At 40.2% G+C, this 22,833-nt stretch overlaps 1 protein-coding gene across 1 annotated transcript in view; it reads right to left on the reverse strand.

Moving 5' to 3' along the window:
* The window catches only part of mms22l (MMS22-like, DNA repair protein), a 163,327-nt gene that overhangs the window by 137,872 nt on the left and 2,622 nt on the right, over window positions 1-22,833 (reverse strand). The window contains exons 2-7 of the mRNA XM_043685419.2: window positions 20,833-21,012; window positions 16,702-16,827; window positions 14,093-14,145; window positions 11,161-11,248; window positions 9,050-9,227; window positions 4,692-4,785 (exon numbers count right to left, since the gene is read on the reverse strand). Coding sequence (XP_043541354.2) covers window positions 4,692-4,785; window positions 9,050-9,227; window positions 11,161-11,248; window positions 14,093-14,145; window positions 16,702-16,827; window positions 20,833-21,008 — 715 coding nt within the window. The 5' untranslated portion in view covers window positions 21,009-21,012. The remainder of the gene's footprint in view (window positions 1-4,691; window positions 4,786-9,049; window positions 9,228-11,160; window positions 11,249-14,092; window positions 14,146-16,701; window positions 16,828-20,832; window positions 21,013-22,833) is intronic.

Genomic DNA, 22,833 nt, shown 5'->3' on the forward strand with positions numbered 1-22,833 from the left:
ATTTTGAATACCTCTACCTAATATCACCTCAGCCTCGTTTTCTCTAAGAAAAATAGTCTGAGCATCTCCAATTGATCTTCATTACTGAAGTTCTTCATTTCTGGAACCACTCTTTTCTACATTCTCTGCAATGCCGTCATACCATTCAAAGGTGCAGTGCCCAAAAACAGATGCTGTTAAATATAACCTTCTCACTCCTATACTTTGTGCATCTGTTAATCTTATTAGTCAATGCCATGAGAGCCTGCTGAAGATGCTCAAGGCAGTCAGCCATCTGCAGATTGTATAACGCTGAAGGCCTATACTGTACCTTTAAGAGAGAGTGAATGTTGTTCTTAACTGACAGCTTACAAGCACCTGTGTATATGACTAGATGGCAGTCCCAGAGTGTACTAGAAAACGAAAATGTATAACATTTGGCTGTGAAATGGACACCTGAATTCTGGACACCAAAATTCTGAATTTTGACAACAATTTGAATTTAACTGGTTTAAATAATACCCCAGGATACTAAAATCCAATCGAGTTTGAATTTATTGTTTTGCCAACATCGAACCAATGAGATGATCCGATGTTGCATGAAGAGCTAACATCTTGGTCTCCAAGAAATTAGGAAACACTCTCTATCAAAAGTACCTTTTAAATTAGATTACCTACAGTATGAAAACAGGCAGGAATTGAACCCTGGCGCTATGAGACAGCAGTGCTAACCACTGAGCCACCATGCCATGTTTCATATGAAACGTACTTGCAGTAAAAAGAAAACCAATGACCCAGGGAGACCCTCAGCCAGAAGAAGACACAGAAGATGACAGTGACTGAGTGGTTTTGAAATCAAGTTGATGTAATTTTAATAAGTGTCTTATTGGAACAGCATATGGTTATAGAGTTGGAGGCAGATAATAAGCAGTTCAGAGAAAGGGGGGCTTAGAGTCATGAACAGTTGTTTAATGTTCACTTTTAAAGTTAAAAAAAATGTTATTTTCTTAAATAAAGGAATTTAGGAGTTCTCTGTCACTCATACTTTAACAGATTACAAGGTGAGATAAGCTTTTCTGGGTATTTGGTTTAATTAACAGAGGAGTTCATCTCCGTGTCATAACTAAGATGTACCTTCCCCAATTTCAGTAGTCTAAAGCAAAAGATTCCCATGAAATGATGGGAATATTGCAACTTCGAAGGAGGCTTTCAGAATGTCCTTGAAGTGTTTTTTCTACCCTCCTAATAACTGCTTAGCATGATGGAGTCTTGTGTCAGATGTGCAGTTAAAGTGGCCCACTCAACACAGCTGATTCTAACCTGTGCCTCAATGATGACTAGCGAAAGGACACTGATAACGGAGCCTCTATTCTGCCTTCAGATTCTCAGGACTTTGTGAAAGCATCATTGGTGATATTTCTCTCATGGTTTGAGATGCTTGCTGCACATTGTCCATGTCTCTGATGCACGTAGAAAGACCGCTAACATTGAACTTCGCGTCAGGTTTGAAATCTTCTACATCAAATACTGTGTTCTTCAAACAGCCAATGAATGTGCTGGCACACTGGATGCAATGGCACATTTCATTATCTCTTCTTATGACATGGGGTAAACCCTCCTGCTTAATTTAAACCAGCAACATGGAAAAGATTTATCCTATGCAGTAATATGTGAAAATTCAAGAGGCCATGAGCTAGTTAAAGGAAAAGTAACAACTTTATTTCTTAAAGTATAGCAGAGATAACAACTACTTACAGCTCCTTCCTCTAACATATCTTTTATTTACCCTTCTATCATACTAATCTGATAAAACCCCAATTAAGATTTACCAAAATTCAACTATTCAAAACAAACCAGCCAGATGTTGAATCTTATTATGTCTTCCTCTGTCTTCTTTTCTTCTTCTTAGGGATTTCTGCTTCATAGGTTACTGATCGATAAAAGTACCTTTAAAAGAGCTATTCTGCGGGCAGTCTGCAGATGCTGAGGGCTTGACAGTTCTCCTCCCAACTGTCTTGTACCCCCAAAGCATCGGATTATGTCATTGGCTTTTAATATTTTCAATATGCAAAATTCAAACTTGATTGGAGTTTGGTATTTTTCAGGGTATGATTTAAACTGATTGGCCTAATTCGAATTTGTTTTGTCATGTCCAGGCAACCAGCTAATCGAGTTGTGCGACCAAATGTTACATTATATCTTATTCAGGACACTTGATGCTGTGTCAGTAGTTCTGCTAGCTTTTAATTCTCTTAAAAGGTACAGTACACCCACATCTTCATAACACTGTCTTCCCCTGCTGAAAGGAGGATCCCAAGATATGAGAATTGATCCATGGTATAGAATGGCTCACTGCATATCTTAAGGGTTACGGAGAGAGTGATACAGTTGAAACTTTATTGCTGGAACAGCACAGCAGGTCAGGCAGCATCCAGGGAACAGGAGATTCGACGTTTCGGGCACAGGCCCTTCTTCAGGCCCTGCTGTGCTGTTCCAGCAATAAAGTTTCAACTTTGATCTCCAGCATCTGCAGACCTCACTTTCTCCCCAGAGAGTGATACAGCACAAGCAAGCTGAAACAGGAACTTTGCAGATGTTTAAGCTAAGGCCAGTTTTCTCAGATGCCTCTGTGAATGAAATGATGATGGTTTGGAGCTCAGCCTCTCAAGTGTATCCAAATGCAAGCATCACCTATGATCTGTAACTCAATGACATGGGTTGAGGTGGCCTTGGTTCTGGAATAGAATGGACACAGTTTGAACAGTGCCTCACTCATCCTGTAGAGAAGCTCCACTCCCTTAGGAATCTTCATGGAAACAAGATGGAGTTTTACGGAGAGGAAGCTGGAGAGCAGCATTGGTGCAATAGCACTGCCTTTCTTGATCCCAGTTTACATACATGTTGTGTCTGTGGTGGAGTCATTGCTGAGGATCTCGGCTTGCATGTTGCATACTGCAGATGGAGAATGGTAATAAATATTTGTACCTGGCCAAATTGGAGGAACACGTTCCTTAATTTCTTCTGGTTATCAGAGATGAAGGCCTTTGCGAGCTCGAAGACGACGCACGGTGGCACAGTGGTTAGCATGAATGCCCCACAGTGCCAGGGTCCTGGGTTCAATTAAGGAGAAAGTGAGGACTGCAGATGCTGGAGATCAGAGCTGAAAATGTGTTGCTGGAAAAGTGCAGCAGGTCAGGCAGCATCCAAGGAGCAGGAGAATCGACGTTTCAGGCATGAGCCCGAAGAAGGGCTCCTGAACAAGGGCTCATGCCCGAAACGTCGATTCTCCTGCTCCTTGGATGCTGCCTGACCTGCTGCGCTTTTCCAGCAACACATTTTCAGTCCTGGGTTAAATTCCCACCTTGGGCAACCGCCTGTTTGGAGTTTGAATGCTCTGTGTTTCTGCCTGGTGCTCCAGTTTCCTCTCACACTCCAATAAGTGCAGGTTCGGTGAACTGGCAATGTTAAATTGACCCCTAATTATCTGTGGGATGTGCAGGCTAGGTGGATTAGTCCTGGGAAATACAAGGTTACAGGGATAGTACTAGGGAGTGAGTATAGGTGGGATGCTCTTTGGAGGAGCAGTGCAGACCCGATCGAATATTTGCACTTTAGGGATTTTAAGATTCTAAGACAATACATAAAATGTTGCTCGTGCTCTCTGCACTTTTCTTGCTTTGAAGGTCATGTCCAATGACATCCATATTGTGATCACGGTTAGAACTCTTCAGTCACTGGGAGATGATTACAAATATTCTCCTCAATTATCTTCACTGTGGAGGACAGCAGGAGGACTTCTCTGTAGTTAGTGAAACCAGTCTTATCTGCTTTCTTGAATTTAGTCACAATTACAGTGTCTCGGTGATCCCAAGTCATGTTCTTCTCATTCCAGATGCCAAGGACACATTCAAGCACATAGAAAATCTCAATGAAACAAGAAAACAAGGAGTAACAGTAGGCCATTCAGCCCATTGAGCCTGTTCCACCATTACAGCTAATCCTCTATCTCAATTCTATAACTCCACTCTCTCCCCGTACCTCTTGGTATCTTTACTGTCTAGAAATCGGTTTCTTTCTTACAATATTGTGGGGCTTAGCATATTCTACTTAATAATTTTATTCTATTTGATGAAGTACTTTGCAATATTTTATTAAATTAAAGGCACTTGAACATACTTTTTCTATTGTTAATAGAAATTTGAGTCTGTAGATGCAGTTGCTTCTTTTTCTCTTACACACTGCCCTGCTTTGTTTAGTATGGTTTGTTTACACTAAAAGACCTTTGTTCTCTCACTCAGATCTTTATATCTTGCGATCTTTGAATATCTCCATAGATGCAACAAGTTAACACTCAGCCAGGCTTGGGGAGATTCTTAGTTAAACGAAACAATATATTTGTGCTGTTATCTGTCCTACAGAGGGACTAGGTTTCCCACAGATCAAAAAGGTGTGGGGCAGTGGTAGATGTCTTCTGGCTCACTTGGATGTTGCAAACATGTGGGTAAATATTTGGATCCATTCAAAACTGTGGTCAATTCCATAGTTAAACACACGTTCAAATAACATAACACAGAAAGGAACATCTGGAGCAGCTAACCAGTGAAAGCAAATGTCCGCTCAAATTTATGACAATCCTCATTTCTGAGTCTGATTTTTTCAACAAAACGGTTACAGGAACATAATCTGTGATTTTTACAGACAAGCATGCTTACCTAACATTTTATCTCCAAGCATATGCAGGATTTCCAGCACTGACCAGTGAATATCCAGATGCAAATGCAGCAAATGCCAGGATGGTGGAAAAACCTAACAGAACAGACAAGCAGATCATCAGCACGTACATTATAAAGCGACACATCACTGATAAATATCTGCAAGTGAAATCATTACTTCGAAATTGGGCAGCTTACTATGAAATTAAACATTTACACATGCAAAGATCCCCAAAAAGAACAAAGTAATGTATCAAACTAGGTGGTAACTTCTGAAGCTGCGTGCATCCAAAATGTTATACATATAATGCTTGTAAGGTTGCAATCTTCTGCAACTTTCCCTTAAATGGAGGGTAAAATGGAGGACTTGTGATTTGCTCTGAATTATGCTCAACAACATGCCTGACTGGTAAAGGTAAAAGGAGGTTCATGTTTTCTTGCAGGGAAGAAGATGCGAGATATTCGCAACCATAAACATCAATCAGGTCAGCTGTGCTGATGGCGGATAGACTGTTAACAGTCATAGAGGTCAACAGCATACAAAAAAAAGGCCCTTTGGCCCACTGAATCTGCAACAGTCCAAACAGTTCGAATCCCTTTTACCATCACTTGGCCCATAGCCTTGACATAGTAGCCCTGAATACGTGTGCAGATGGTGAACTGCTCCATTATTGCCCCAAAGACTTTGAAAGTCTGACCCTGCAAATTGGGTAGGATTTGCAGAGCTAGGACCTGTCAACTCTGCGTTCCCCATCCACGAGCAAAACTTCAGGCCTGGTCTCCAACTCATGAGGGGTTGTTAGGAACATCAGGCTTTTCAAATGGTTATGCCTGATTTCGTCTGTTAAATTTGAAAACAGAATGGCTTACAGAGGATAGCTAACTAGCAGTTCCGTCTGGATACAATGCTCATGTAACTCACATTGCCTGTCAATGTCCACCTGCATGGCAAACCATCCAAAGCAAGAAATTGTAGACCCTATTGCAAGTTTCAGAGATTTTCTTAAAACATTCTGGAATCTTACAAACAGGCTAGTCTCTAAAAAAGTGAAAGAAAGACAGAACTGCAAAGTAGAGGCGGTTAGCCCCGTGCCTTAAGCAGGGTAAATATCTGTCAACACTAGAAACATGGGTGAGAGTTCACGCTCAGAGTAATGATACCAAGTTAGGGAGTAATTATTGAGATTAGAAAATTTGCCTTGATTGACTATAAGGACACATGGGTTCTGGCTAAAGCATCTAGTTTTCACATCCCTGGACACTATGGGGCAATTTTTTTTAGTACGGTCAAACCACTAAACTCCACATTTTTGAACCATGGGAGGAAACCAGAGCACCCGGAGGAAACTCACATAGACATAGGGAGAATGTGCAAACTTCTCAGACAGTTACTCAAGGCTGGAATTGAATATGGGTCCTTGGCACCATGAGGCAGCCAAACACTGTGCCACCATGCTGCCCTCATTGCTAAAGTCAGTTTTGGGATTACATATTCTGTGGCTAAAAAACAAAAAAAAGGAAGCCATCAGGAGCTGGGATCAGCTTTGGATGGGTTCCTGCAGTACAAAATGTACATTTAAGGGATAGAGTAAAGTGTAACTGAGGAAGGGGACTTTCTGATGCTTTAGTAGTTAAATAGGCTACTTGATCTGCAGTTTAGGTCATAAAGGTCGACTGACTAGTGTTTAATCAGTATTGTGTTTATTTAGTTTTTATTAATGTACAAATCAGCTAACTTGTGTGGAAAGATAAACAGTTAGTACCTAGGGTCTGATCTAACTCTTACTCAGAATTGAAAAGCCCTGCAACATGCTGTTTTTTAATGTTACAGATTTGGTGGGGGAAAAGGGGGAGTAAGAATAGGGGAACAGACGGTGAGGGAGCCCAAAGTCAAAGGGAGAGGTTGCTAACAGTGGTGAAAGACAATTGAAATGTCAAATGGTTATTAATAAAGGCGTAAGAGGGAGAAAATGTCCACATTGCTTACAGCGAACTCAACAAGACACGGACATGTGGTTAAATGAAAGAAAACTGGAGAAGGCAAATCAGCGCAGGACTTACACAGTTAATGGGAGGACCCTAGGATGTGTTATCCAAAAAAGAAACCTAGGCATGCAAGTACACAGCTCCTTGAAAGTGGAGTCCCAAGTAGACAAGATAGTGAAGGCATTTGGCACACTTCACTGGTCAGAGGACTGAATATAGGAGTTAGGGTATTATGTCGTGGCTGTGCAACACACTGATGAGGCCACTTTTCAAATAATGTGTTCAATTCTGGTTGCCCTTCTGTAGGAAAGATGTTGTTAAACTTAAGATGGTGAAGAAAAAATTTACAAGGATGCTACCAGAACTGGAGGGTTTGAGCTATCGGGAGAGGTTGAATAGGCTTGGGCTTGTTTTGCCTGGAGCATCGGATGCTGATAGGCAAACTTATAGAAGTTTATAACGTAATGAGGGGCATGGATAGGGTGAATAGCCATGGTCTTTTGCCCAGAGTAGAGGAGTCCAAAATGAGAGGGAATAAGATTAAGGTGAGAGGGGAAAGATTAAAAAGGGAACTGAGGCGTAACGTTTTCATGCAGAGAGCACTGCCTGGATGAAACAAGCTACCAGAGGAAGTGTTGGAGGCTGGTACAACTACAACATTTAAAAGGCACCTGGGTGGGTAGATAAATAAGAAGGGTTTAGAGAAATATGGGCGAAATGCTGGCAAATGGGACGAGATCAGACTGGGATGTCTGGTCAGCATGGATGAGTTGGACCAATGCTTCTATTATCATGCTGTGTGACTCTATGATGACAAATCTTATAACTTGACCTCCTCCCCAGTGAGGCACTAGAAAACAAATACCTTTCTAAATGTTCTTGATTTCTAAAGAGATCCAGGATATTTCTGTACGAGTTTCTCAAGGTAGCAACTTAGGTCCAACCATCTTCAGCTGCTTCAATGATTTTCCCTCCAACACAAGGCTAGAAATGGGGATGTTCGGCACTGATGGCACAATGTTCAGCACCATTTGCAACTCCTCTGATAGTGAAGCAGGTCATGTCCAAATGCAACAAGATCTGGACAATATCCAGGCTTCAACTGAAAAGCGGTAAGTAACATTCACAGCACATAAAAGCCAGGCAATGACCATCACCAATAAGAAACAATCTAACCACACTCCTTGACATACAATGGCATTACCAGCATTAAATCCCCAACTATCAACATCCTTTGGGTCACCACTGAACAGAAACTCAACTGGACTAGCCATTTAAATGCAGTAGCTACAAAAGCAATCAGTGAAGACATGCAACTGCACCTCCTCCACAACCATCCTCAACACTGGAGCCTCGCAAGGATGTGTTCTCAGCTCCCAGTACACCTATGACTGTATAGCTAAATTCTATACAAACACCATCTTCAGGTTTGCTGATGACCATCACTGTGGTAGGGCAGATATCAAACAACAATGAGTTCAAATACAGGACAGAGAGAGTGCTTGCTGTCATGGTGCAAGGATAACAATCTCTCTCTCAATGTCGACAAAACAAAAGTACACATCATTGGCTTCACGAAGAAAGGAGGAGGACATGCCCCATCTATACCAATGGAGCTGAGGTGGAGTAGGTTCACAGCATTAAGCTCATCGGAGTGATGAAAATCAACAATCTGTCCTGGACTTCCCATGTAGATGAGACGGTCAAGAAGACACAATGTCTCTCCTTCCTCTAGCAGCTTAGGAAGGACCCTCATGTGCATAAGGACCCTCACCAACTTTGACAGATGCGCCAAAGAAAGCACACTACCCACGTGCATGATAGCCTGGTACGATGAATGCTCTGCCCAGGACTATGAGAAACTACAGAAAGTTGTGTGCACAGCCCATACCATTACAGATGCCAACCTCCCACCCTTGGACTCCATTGACACTTCTTGTAGCCACGGAAAGGCTGCCAACATTGCCAAAGATTCCTCCCACCCCAGTAATGTTCTCTTCCAACCTCTTCCATCAGGTAGAAGAGAGAGAAGCTTGAAATCATGCACCAACAAGTTCAAAAACAGCTTCTCCCTTGCTGTTATTAGACTGTGGCATGGAACTCTCTAACTTTAAATAATGTCATTCTTGCTAATGTTGATTTTGCTTTGTGCACCTCCTGTTCAGCCATAGCCTTGTATGCCTTGATCTGTCTATGCACCAGCTGATCTGTATGTCCTTGTTTGCTATAATCTGCCTGTACTGCACACAAAACAAAGCTTTTCACTGTACTTAAGTACATGTGACAACAATAAATCAAATCAAAGTTTGTCAGAAGTAATTCACCTCCCAACCCCCCAAAGCCTGTCCACCATCTACAGAATTAGAACAAACCTTGCCCTGGTTCTGTATCGAGAAGTTAGCCAGGGTATTGCTGGAAAGATCACGGAGGTGGCCAATAAACAGAGTAAGTGCATATAATTCTTCCACTAATAACGAGGGCAGCTGGGCTTCTAGCTCATCGTATGGATGAACTTGTTCATCATTTAATCCTCTGGAAGATTCGAGATATCTACACAAGAAAGAAAATATGTTTTTTTTACAAATTACTTGGCCTAAGTTTAGTTTTGCAGTATCACTTAAATTCAGTGATAGATTTTTAAATCTTCAATGCTTTCTATTTCCTGCTCCTAACATCAAAACATCTCTCTGCAGCTGCAGTGCATTTATTACAAAATACGTCAGCTGCATCAACACTTCTACTACACCCATTTTCCCTTTTTGAAGGGGGTAGCACAGTGGTTCAGGGGTGGGACGGTGGCTCAGTGATTAGCACTGCTGCCTCACAGCTCCAGGGACCCAGGTTCGGTCCCTGCCCTGGATAACTGTCTGTGTGGAGTTTGCACATTCTCCCCATGTCTGCGTGGGTTTCCTCCACGTGCTCCAGTTTCCTCCCACAATCCAAAGATGTGCAGGTTAGGTGAATTGGTCATGCTAAATTGCCCATAGCCAGGGGTGAATATGGGGAATGGGTCTGGGGGGGGGGTTACTCTTCAGAGTATGGACTTGTTGGGCCGAAGGGCCTGTTTCCACACTGTAGGGAATCTAATAATTATATTACCTCTCAGAGTCAAACTGACTCTATCTGCCCTCTTCAAAAAAAGGCAAAAGATTCCATGTGATTCTTTTGAAGAAGGGCAGGGTAGATATCTTGGCTGCCCAAGCAAACATTGCTGTGTGGCAACTGGCTATCATGTTACCTGCATTCCAAAAAGAATTTCAATGGTCAGGATAGATGCGGTACAAATGTAAGATATCCTTTCTTGCACTACCACCAACCCCCACATCAGAAATACTGCAGCCATGGAAAGTGTATTGCATAAGTAATATGAGACCAAGGTGCAGAGGATGCTGAACAATAACTGTAGAAATATTACTGCATTGAACAGTAAGATCAAGCAGAGTCTTAATTTGAATTATGAAAATTTTGAGAGGGTAAATAGTGAAATAATATTTCCATTCGGTTACGAATCGTAACAAGAAGACTTAATTATAGAGCAGCATTAGAAGCACTGAATGGGATACTGGAAAGGCTTTTTAGCATATGGATTGCGTTATCGTGACCGACTCAACTTGATAATGAGGAAAGTATTAAATAAGTGCAAAGATATTAAAGGTACAGGGAAGTGTAATTAGTTTCAGCAGGGAGTCAGAGACCTTGGACAAATTAAAAGACCTGCTGCTGTTGCCAATTCCTAAGATTCTGAGAGAGATGATGGCATAATGGGAATTACACTCAGATTCGCAAGAGCCAGGTTAATCATAAGAGACTCGACAGTGTGGAAGCAGTCCATTCGGCCCATCCAGTACACACTTCAATGAGCATCCCATCCAGATTCACCACCCTACCCTTCCCTGCATCTCCCACAGTTAAAGCTCTAGGAACATGGGTTCAAATTTCACCATGACAGCTAGTACAATTTAAAATTAATTCATTAAATTGGAATATCAAGCTAGTCTCTTGTAATGAAGAGTCATCTGTTCACTCATCTCCTTCAGGGAAGGAAATCTGCTATTCTAACCTGGTCCGGCCTACATGCGCCTCCAGACCCACAGTGACATGTTTGACTCTTAACTGCCCATTGAAGTGGCCTTTGCTGAAGGAAAGTAACGGTAAGCCCTGCAAATAGCACATACTTGTCTGACTTAGTTCTTTCAAAGCAGAAGCTTCAGCATACGCAATACCCAAGTACTACTGAGATTTTTAAACTGTTTTATTCCTCATTAGAAAGGCAACTAAGGACAGGCAACAAGTGCTGGCCTCGCCAGTAACGTTAACATTCCATGAAAGAATGACAAAAAAAAATTTTCAAATTGACCAGCTGAATCATTTAAGCTGCAATCCTTTCACAAGCAATACATGGTTTTCAATGCAGTTTGATGACTCTTCAGTAAAACCTCTGAAATATTCTCAAGTAATGGTGAATGGAGATTGATAAGATTACCTGAAAATAAACACTTTGATGTACTGGAGGAAGTTAACACACTGCTGTCTGATTTCATCTGCTTCAACATACAAGCTATTGGCATGTCCTGCATAGTATTTAAACATAAAACATCAAAGTGAACAAGCATTTCATCAAACTGCATACAATTTCAAACATTCCTGCGATAAGTGACTTGATTGATATATTGGCCCAGAATCTCTTGTCAAAACACCAGTGAGAATCACAGTACACACCGTTATTATGAGTAAATGATACACCAATTTCAGGTGCCTGGCTCACCGCTAAAATGTATTGAACGGCATGCAATTGTGACATAAGCAATGTAGATATGAAATAAATGAAAATTAAATGCTGTCAATGCCAATTTAGGAAAGTTTTTAAATGGTGTAACCGGTGTAAATTACTGCCAATCCACTTCTCAGACAAAGATGTGGCATCTTACTTCATCAGATTTTAATTGTTGCAAACTTTAAATTTTCAAAATTAAAACAAAAACATTTGTGGTTACTATTCCTTAATCTATTTTTCTTCCCACTGTTTATTTCTCCTTTCTCTTGATTTGGTACTGAACTCACCCACTCCAATTGTAATGTTTTCTCAGTTGTACCACCGTAAATTCACAAGCTTTTAATCCCTTCCTAAGGAAAGACACACTTGTTTGTCCTTTCACAGAGATGCCAGGAGTGTGGGGCTGAATTTCTAATTGTCAGGGGTGCTGGCTCGCTATTAAAGTTGTACTGCTGGATGGGTGATCCGTCTTCTGACTTCACTAGAACATGCAGCAATTTTCAAAACAACAACAGGAGATGACAATGCATTTACCCCCAATTAACTGCCTGGTAAATTTCTTGGCAAGCTTGCTACTATCTGTGTACACCTGGCGGGAGTCAGCCAATACATAATGTTGCTGTTGGTTAAATGCCTTGAAAAGAAAGGGAAATTCTAAGGTTGGCATAAAGATTCTATTGATTGAGCACGGCTGATCAAGAATATGACTAACCACTTGAAACACTCGCCCATGCCATGAGGCTGCTGGCCCTCTGCTCTCCTACTTGCTCCATTGGGCAAAACAATTGTAGACTTGGCCCTGGATGCCATCTGTCTTTGTGGTTCATACTTCAATACCAGTTTCTATTTCTTGGCAGCTCTGGCATCACTAATTGTACGCAGAGCTGCCTCCATCCATTAGTGATGGGGCACAGGCATGGTGTTGGGACTCAGAAATGATCCGAACACCAGATAATAAACCAACCCCTAGTGTCTCTCAATGCAGTGTTATAACTTTGCACTTTTAGCAAATTTCCAAGCAAAAGAACACAGAAACCAAAACATGCAATCTAACTAATGGTTAAATGATTTTGGTTGGCTTGCTGCAAAGGACTACAGCCCAATAATTTTATCTAAATTATAATTAGAAGTTAGGAAGAGGAGAAATTTATCCTCATTTATAATTTGGAACAAAATAAATGGGTGTGTTGGGGGGGGGGGGGTAACCAGACCTCACCTTGCCCATCTGACTTACCAGAAAATATACCCACTGCCAATATGGAAACAAGTGACTTCCACATATTCAAGGTATCCACTTGAATCAGACACTGGGCCCCTCAATTATGCTTGCCAGGGTCCTGCAGCCATTTCTTTTGAAGTTTTGCTCCAAACTGAACATAAAACTTTTTTAATCACTTGCTTTTGAGAGGACCTGCAGGCTGACTTAGTATCCGAATCAACAAACCTTCCTGAAGCCCTGAGCTACATCTGGGCAACCCAAAGACATCTGCAGCTGATCAGTTCTATGCAGGTGGGGCCCCAGGGACAGTTTCCTACAAGCTTCATCCCAATATAAGAGGGCAGGCATTACTTTGAAAACGTTCATGCTGCACTGTGTTCTGTCCGCCTCCAATTTCTCAGCCTTAATTTCCTGACACAACGAGGTCTCCCTTGGAGTTTGAGAGTAACTACAGGGAGAATAGCTGGACAGCTTCACTTGACAATCAACCATCTATCTAATCATTTTCATTTAACTTTGTGGGTTGTATTTTGCTGTTTGCAGCTCTATAATCTAACAAGGCCTACAAAACTAAACTGCTCCTTCGGGTAAAACAACAACTACAGACCAATACAGCATCTGGCTTCAAAAGAGAATAGCTCTATACTTCCAGATTTACAGTCAGAACTTAAAGGAAAATAGTAGTATTGGGAGAAATACCCTCAAAGCAAACTGTTTCCCCCATTTATTTTTGTCACTGCTTCCCATTTGAAACTGTTAAGACAAATTTGTTTCACTTTGAACACTTATGGCCAGCAGAAAAATTATACTTTCTTCCAAGTGCTACAAGGTAATTTGAACTGAGTTGGAACCCAAAGAGATAGTGCCTACAGTGCTGAACTAGTCCTTGCCACTTTTTTTCCTTCCCTAATGCAGTAAGTGATTAAGATTCAGGGTGACATCGCAAATGAAAGATTAGCAATTGTGGCTCTACAGATTTGTCAAGACAAAACAACTAGTCACAACATATCCCCTCAGATAAATTAGACTTAATTTCTATCAAACCAGGAAAATTCAGATATGTGGCAACTATTAAACAAAAATCAAGCTGCATGTCAGAGACAAGGTGTTATGCAATGAGTAAATCAATGATTAATAATAAAAGAGGCAATGTTAACATTCCAGAGGTAAACTAATATTAATCTGTTAGAGATCTGGCTCATTCTTTCCACTGGGATTTGTTTGTAATAAATTAATGTTACGCTTATAATATGCATTAATACAAGCTTTGTTGTTTCAATAATTGACTCAAACTAGTGAGATTGGTTACTAAACACAAAGAAGAGATCATTTAACTGGGCACTATGGAAAGTATTATTTTAACCAGCATGTTCCAGCAGTCACAAACAGAAAGGAACTCCATGCATTCTGCAGTATACTTGCCAAAATCACGTGAACTAGCCTGTGCTAAGCCTTCTAAACAGCTGATCTTTTGTCTGAAAAAGAACAAATTTAAATTATTTTAAATTAAGGCACCTTCATTTACACATTGAATAAATAATTTCTGATCATTATCCATCGGGCCAGGTACAAAGAAATTAACAGGCACAATTAGGATTACAAAAATATTGGTTTGATTAATTAGTTTTATGCATGAATTTTCAGGCATGGAACATAAATTGAATATATAGCACAGCATTATATAACCATCTCCATGCACTCTACTTAACTCAAAGAAATGACACTGTTCAGACCTCACAATTATAGTATTCTCTATGCTCATGCCCATTCTTTTCTGAAAGACTCCGATTTGGGGCCAATCCCCATTCTGGGTAGGAGACACAAACTGCCAATGTTGTTGTCATCCTACTCCCAGCCATCAAACTAAAATGTTTTTTTTAAAGAGAAATACAAGGATCCAAAAAATTATCTATATTTTAACATTTAAAGTACATGCTGACACTTGATACTCCTGTTTAGATATGGCAGTCAATGAACATGTAGAAGGGTATAATCAGAAGTCAGTCTGGATATTGCACTGGAGCTACTTATTTTCTGAATCAAATTTCACGAACTGTTGCCATGGTTTTTTTTTTGACATTCTTCTTTTTGAAAAATGTAGCAAATTCATTTTTAAAATCGCCACTTGTGACAAGTCTTCATTGAGTTAATATCCTGCTATATTATGAAGGTTCTTTTAGCTTTCCCAGTCTGTTCTTTGAATGGTAACCTTGACATGCCCTTTGTTTATTCATCAATCAGCTAGAACAATCTTTCAACTTTAATCCTCTTAAAACCTTTCACGATTTCCATGACTTCCACTGTTCCAGTAAAATAGCATTACATTTTCAAACCTTCCTTTGTGACCATAATTCTCATTCCTTTGAGCGAATCGATGCTGCACTCATTCCACAGTGCCTTACATTCCATCAAAGGCCAGAGAATCAAGAAATAAGAGCAGAACACAACACATGAAATAGATGCAGGAGGATGCCATGGGATTGTAGAACCAGAGGAAACTAGAGATGGGATGGAGTAAACCATAGAGGTATTAGAAAAATCAAGAATTTTAAAATCAAGGTGTTGCTTAACCAAGGACCAAGATTGCATAGTATTCTCAGGAATTAAAATATTCCCAAGGCAAAACAAAGGGTTTAAAATGGGTGCTTAATTCAATTCAACTCAACTCCGAATTTGGGTTAATTTCTTAACTTAGCATCCTTTAGTATTGACATATTTCAAATTATACCATTATGTAAACACAAGAAACCAAGGCTCAAAATGTATCTTTTGCATTCTGCAGAGAACCTAACTTCAGAACACAACTGGGCTACATGATGGGGATTAGAAACTGAAAAGCATATTTGATCTCACATGCTTCTGAAAATGAAAGTTACTTTGGCGTGACATTGAGTGATCACGCCGATTCTGATCAAGGTGAGTTGGTTCATCCGAGCTCAGTGGAAGTTTGTTTCCACAGTTGCCTAGTGAGATTCCACTCCCTGAGTTTAACTTTAACAAAATGAAAGATTTTAAGAATCAGTGAAGCCAGCCGAAGCTTAAAAAGGCTGATGGGGGCTTTAAGTTATGAAATAGCTGGTCAGTTTGCCCAAGAGAAGACAATTTGAAAGAGAATAAAGAATATATTCTACCTACCATTCAAGATAACTGGGTATATTATTACAAGTAGACCCTGGTTGAGGCTCCCCAATTCACTATGGCTCCAAATGGGAACATTCTGCCAGTGTCTTCAATTTATGGGCATGAATCCACGGAGTGCACAACATTTCTTATGTCACAACACTGCATTCAAGATTATTCCGAAATAACATTTTAGGATAATGCAAACAAATATCGCTGGGAAAACTTAGCAGGTTTGGCAGTATCTGTGGAGACAAAGCAGAGTTAGCGTTTTGGGTCCACTGACCCTTCTTCGGAACTTAAAGATCTGCTGAGTTTTCCCAGTGATTTCTATTTTTGTTTCTGATTTCCACCATCTGCAGTTTTTCTGCGTGGGTTTCCTCCGGGTGCTCCGGTTTCCTCCCACAGTCCAAAGATGTGCAGGTCAGGTGAATTGGCCATGCTAAATTGCCCGTAGTGTTAGGTAAGGGGCAAATGTAGGGGTATGGGTGGGTTACGCTTCGGTGGGTCGGTGTGGACTTGTTGGGCCAAAGGGCCTGTTTCCACACTGTAAAGTAATCTAATCTAATCTAATCTAATCTAATCTATATGTAGGTTTGCTCGCTGAGCTGGAAGGTTTGTTTTCAGATGTTTCGTCACCCTACTAGGTAACATCTTCAGTGAGCATCCGAATGAAGCACTGGTGGTGTAACCTGCTTTCTATTTATATGTTTGAGTTTCCTAAGATTGATGATGCCATTTCCTGTGGTGACATCATTTCCTATGGTGATGTCATTTTCTGTTCGTTTTCTCAGCGGGTGGTAAATAGGATCTAAGTAAAAGTGTTCTATTTGTATTTCTATTTTAGATTAGGACAACAGACGTACAGAACTGAGTTCACAAGAAGATTTAAAGACAACAAGCACTTATACCTCAGTAATCCAAAGAGAAGTTTAGGAGATTCAACTAGTGCCATTTCAGTCACCCACTGAAAACCAAAAATATCCACTGTGTCAGCTTCATAGCCAGTGGGAGAAGGATCCAATCTTAACAGCAGTCTTGAAAACAGAAAAGAAGTTGGGTGTTAGATCGCACTGACACATCAAAACCTCATTCCTAATGTTCAGGAATTGCAGTTTGTAACTGGCAAGCAGATGGTTAGGTCATGGTAGTGATCTGTATCAAAATTCAGCAAAAATCTGATGATATAAGTTCATATTTTTTGCCCAGTACGACCAATCTTTGACAAAGTTAAATAAGCCTATGAAGACAACCATCAGCTTGAACCCCTGGGCAGTGACCTGTCAGAATGGATCACTTACCCATTGCAGAACTTGTCAGTTATTGTTAATTTCTCATGCATGGGATTTGCATATCACCAGCAAGGCCAACATTTGTTACCCATTCCTAATCACCTTTGAACTGAATGGCTTGTGAGGATGATTTCTGAGAGCATTTAACCACATTGCTGAGAGTCTGGAGTCAGACGTAAGCTAGTCTAGGTAAGGACTGGCAGATTTCCTTCCCTCAAGAAAATTAATTAAATAAATGGATTTTTATGACAATTGATGATAGTTTATTGTCACCATTACTGAGACCAACTTTAAACTCTAGACTTATTAATTGAATTTTAAATTCCACAAACGAGCATGACGGGATTTGAACTCAAGTCCCTGGATCATTCGCCTCCGCATCAGGATCACGAGATAGATTTCAACATTGCTTGGGTTTTACATCAGACCCCACCAGATTACCACCCAGGGGATGAAAAAGATTTCATCATGACAAACTCCAACTGAACTGTCTAGTATTTTCTTTTCTAATCAAGGCTCTAGTCAAGAATAAGGAGGCATATTTTAGGCATAGACAACTGGGATCAAGTGAATACAAGAATAAGAGGTGTAGGGGTATTCTTAAGAAGGAAATCAGGAGAGCTAAAAGGAGATATGAAATAATCTTGATCCAAAGAGATTCTACAAGTACATTAAGAGCAAAACAGCAACCAGGGAGAGAATAGGGCCCCTTAAAGGTCAACAAGGACATCTACGTGCAGAACCATATGAGATGGGAGAGATTCTAAATGAATATTTTGTTTCAGCTTTTACTGTGGAGAAAAACACGAAAGCTAGGGAACACAGGGAAACTGATCTCTTGAAAACAGTCAACATTAGGGAAAAGGAAGTGCTAGAGGTCTTAAAAAAAACATAAAGGTGAATAAATCTCTGTGAGCCGATCAAGTGCATCCCAGCAGGTTGCAGGAATTTAGGAAAGAAATTTTGGGGCCCCGAGCAGAGATATCTGTATCATCTATAGCCACAGGTGAGGTGCTGGAAGACTGGAAGGTGGCTGATATTGTGCCCTCATTTAAGAAAGGAGCAGCCTGGGAACTATAGACCAGTGAATCTGACACCAGTGGAAGGTAATTTGTTGGAGGGGAAACTGAGAGGATTTACATGTATTCGGACAGGCAAGGACTGATTAGGGATACTCAGCATGGTTTGGCGTGGGGAATCGTGTCTCACAAACTTGATTGAGTCTTTTGAGGACATAACCAAAAAGATTGATGAGGGCAGAGCAATAGACATTGTTTAAATGGAGGTAAAAACAATGACTGCAGATGCTGGAAACCAGATTCTGGATCAGTGGTGCTGGAAGAGCACAGCAATTCAGGCAGCATCCGACAAGCAGCAAAATCGACGTTTCGGGCAAAAGCCCTTCATCAAGAATAAAGGCCTTTAATAAAGCCTATGACAAGTTTCTGCATGGTAAACTGATTAGTAAAATTACATCGCATGGAATTCAGGAATACCAAATTGGCTTGATATTAGGAGATAGAGGGTTGTGGTGGAGGGTTGTCTTTCAGACTGGAGGCCTATGATCAGTGGTGTTCCTCAAGGATTGGTGCTGAGTCCACTGTTGCTTGTCATTTATACAAATAACTTGGATGAGAATTTAGGAGTAATGGTTAATAAGTTTGCAGATGAGACCAAAATTGGTGGTGTAGTCAACAGTGAAGGAAGTTAACTAAGATTACAAAAGAATCTTGATCAATTAGGCCAACGGGCTGAGGAGATGCGAGTGGAGTTTAACTTGGATAAATGCTAGGTATTGTACTTTGGTAAAGTGAACAAAGGCAGAACTTATACAGTTAATGGTAGGGCCCTGGGTCGTGATGTTGAACAGAGAGAAATCTAGTGGTTCAGGTGCATACTTCCTTGAATGTTGAGTCACAGGTAGGCATGGTAATTAAGGAGACATTTAGCATGCTTGCCTTCATTGCCCAGAGCATTGAGAATAGGAGTTGGAATGTTATGTTGAGGTTATACAGGATGTTGGTGAAGTCACTTTTGGAATACTGTGTACAGTTCTGGTCGTCTTGCTTTAGGAAGGACATTATTAAATTGGAGAGAATTAAGAAAACGTTTACTAGGATGTTGCTAGGACTACAGGGTTTAGAGTTATAAGGAAAGACTGGATAGGCTGGGGCTTTTTTCGCTGGAACATAGGAGGTTAAGGAGTGATCTTATAAAGGTTAATAAAATACTAAGGGGCAATGATAAGGTAAACAGCAAAAGTTTTTTCCCTAGGATGGGGGAGTTCAAAACTAGGGCCATATTTTTAAGGTGAGAGTAAAAAGATTTAAAAGGGACCTGAGGGACAACGTTTTCACACAGAGAATGGTTCGCATGTGGAATAAACTGCCAGAGGAAATGATAGATGCAGGTACAGTTATAACTTTTAAAAGACATTTGGACTCGTCCACAAACAGGAAAGGTTTAGAGGGATATGGACCAACTGCAGGCAAATGGGACTAGTTTAGTTTGGGAAACTTGATCGGCATGGATGAGATGGACTGAAGGCTCTGTTTTTGTGCTGTGTGCTTCGATGAAATTAATCTCGTTTATAATTCAAATAGATTACTGCAGCAGAAAGTTAAACACTGGAACTCTTTTTGCAAATGTCAATGCTAAATTCTAAATGTACTGACAAAATGAATTAATCGTTAATTTAAGAGCAAAACAAATTATTTATCAAATTCTGTTGAGGCATTTCATAAATCTTTCTAGTAATGCTAGACTTCAGATTTGATCGGTATTGTGAAATAGAACTTAGTAATTTCACTCATCACTAGTTTTCTTCTAAAGTTAAGGTTATAGAGTCATAGAGCAACCCAGCATGGAAACAGGCCCTTCGGACCTAATTGGTCCATGCTGACCATGGTGCCCACTCAGCTAGCTCCAATTGCCCACATCTGGTCCATATTTCCCTAAACTCTTCCCATCCATATACCTATCCAAATGTTTTTTAAATGTTGCTATTGTACCTGCCTCAACTACTTTCTCTGGCAGGCTATTCCATATATGTACCACTTTCTGCATGAAGACGTTGCCCCTCAGGCTGTTCCTAAATCATTCCCCTCTCATTTTAAACCTATGCCCTCTAGTTTTCAATGCCCCAGCCCTGGGAAAAATAAAATATGCATTCATCCTATCTATGCACCTCATGATTTTATACATCTCAATAGTTTATGTATCTTTCTCTATCAAACAAATGGCTTCGTAATATCTAGCCAATCAAATTGTTTCATGATTTTAAGCCCTTCAATTAGATTACCAGTTAACCTTCTAAATTAGAATACAGGTTTAATACCAGCAGAATACTAGCTAGGTTTTGTAAACAGTCTTCATAATTGAACCTTTGATCTCAGATAATTTCAAAGAATTTATATTGCATATGCTCAATGATCTTGGCTGAAATGCATGCCTAACACTGCACCCCAGATAAGGTCTACATTATTTCTGCAAATTAAGCATCATTTCCTTCCTTGTATATTCAGCCTTTTTGAGAATAATGTCAACAGTTCATTAGATTCTTCATTACTATTTGCAACAGTGCACTGGCTTTTCATGAACACTGTAAAGAGACAAGAATGAGATCGTGTGGGCAAACTCCTATGGAATAAGTCAGCTGTCGCAACAGAAAGTTAGATTACCCACATTGAGTCTTTGAGCCTTTACCCAACAGAAAGTAACAGCTGCTATACTAGTTTCTCTATTACATACCGGTTAAGCGATCCACTGATCAGATAGCCATCAGCAGAAAAGGACTTTCCTCCATCTCGTTGAGCCAAGGTGCAGGAGAAAAAAGGTGGTCTGCAGCACTCCATATCCATCTCCATCCTTTCTATCACATACGGAGACACAGGGGGAGTAAGAGATCCCCCAAAGTTATCATCCATTTTCCTAGAAAACAAATAACCATTATGAACTGCTTCCCCTTCTAATTAACACACTATCAGCTTTTTGCTAGAAAGCCATGGAATGGTCAATAATGTCACAAAACATAATAGTCCCAGTTAATTAACTGTATAGGGAGGGAATAATACAAAGGGCACCTATAAACAACATCTAATTCTCCAGTTGAGAGAATGTACTCATGACATACTTTATAGTTTAAAAGAATTGAGAGAAAACATAATTGCAGACCAGTTTGTGTAATATTCATTGTGTAATAATATTGTGTAAAGGAAAAATGTTGCATTCTATTACAAAGAATGTAACAATAGTACACAGAAAGTATCAATAGGATGACGCAAAGTCAACATTGATTTATAAGAGTGTAACACAGAAACATAGAAAACAGAAGCAGGATTAGGCATTCCACTAATCACTGCCTGCAAATCAGAAAAAGACTATATAATTGTAGCAAGACATCCCTCCCTCTCTACTCAAATTCTCGCACTATGAAGGCCAACATACCATTGTATTCTTCACCATCTGCTGAACCTGCATACTTACTTCAGAGACTGGTGTACAAGGACACCCACATCTCATTGTATCTCGTCCTTTACAAATTTATCACCATTTAGATTATCTGTCTTCCTGTTTTCACAACCAAAATGGATAGCCTCAAATTTATCCACTTTATACTTCATCTGCCATATATTCGCCCATTCACTCAACTTGTCTAAATCACACTGAAGAACTCATGCAACTTCCTCACAGCTCATCTTGCCACCCACTATTATGTCAGTTGCAAACTTATATTTAGTGCTGACATTTATATCCCAAGCACTGGTCCCAGCACCACTCCACCAGTCACTGTCTACAACTCAGAAAAAAGACCTATTTATTTCTATTCTTTGTTTGCTGTCTGCCAAATAGTTCTGTATCCAAATCAGTTCACTACTCCAAATCCCAAGTACTCTAATTTTATGTGCTAATTTCTTATGACAGATCTTATCAAAAGCCTTCTGAAAGACCAAGTAAATTCCAATAGATTTATCAAGCATAATTTCCCCTTCATGAATCCATGCTGACTATTTTCCAAGTGCTGTGCTATTCAACGAACTCTAATATTTTCCCAACCACTGATGTCAGGCTAACCAGTTCAAATTGTAGAAACTGTTTCAGAGTCTATAAAATCGCAAAGATGGCCACCAATGGATCGACTATTTCTAGTGCCACTTCCTTAAGTACTTTAGGATGCAAATTATCTGTCCTTGGGGACTTATTTGCCTTAAATTCCATGATTTTCCAAACTCTATTTCCCTACTAACACTGAATTCCTTCAGCTCCTCCCTCTCACTAGACCCTGTGTTCCCAACATTTCTGGGACAGTATTTGTATTCTCCATTATGAAGTCAGAATCAATGTATAGTTAATTTGTCTGCCATTTCTGTTCGCTATTATAATTTCCTGTTTCTGACAGTAAGGGATCAACATTTGTCTCCACTAATCTTTTTTTTCCCTCACATACCTGTAGAAGCTTATGTACAACCAGTTTGTACATTTCCTGCTAGTATACCATCACTCCTTATTGTATCCCTCTTAATCAAACTCATTGTCTTCCTTTGCTGAAATCTAAATTGCTCCCAATGCTCAGGTCCACTACCTTTTTTGTTTGCCAATTTATACACCTCTTCCTTGGATCGAATATTATCCATAACTTGCCTTAATAATGTCACCTTTCCCATTTTAGTTTTGCGCCAAACAGGAATGAGTGTTTGCAGTTCCTCCACATGTTCTTTAAATGATTGCCACTGCCTATCCACCATCAGCCCT

The sequence above is a fragment of the Chiloscyllium plagiosum genome, unplaced genomic scaffold (genome assembly GCF_037043375.1).
Source record: "Chiloscyllium plagiosum isolate Xiang-an unplaced genomic scaffold, Cpla_swu_hap1 HiC_scaffold_3, whole genome shotgun sequence".
Classification (NCBI taxonomy): Eukaryota; Metazoa; Chordata; class Chondrichthyes; order Orectolobiformes; family Hemiscylliidae; genus Chiloscyllium; species Chiloscyllium plagiosum.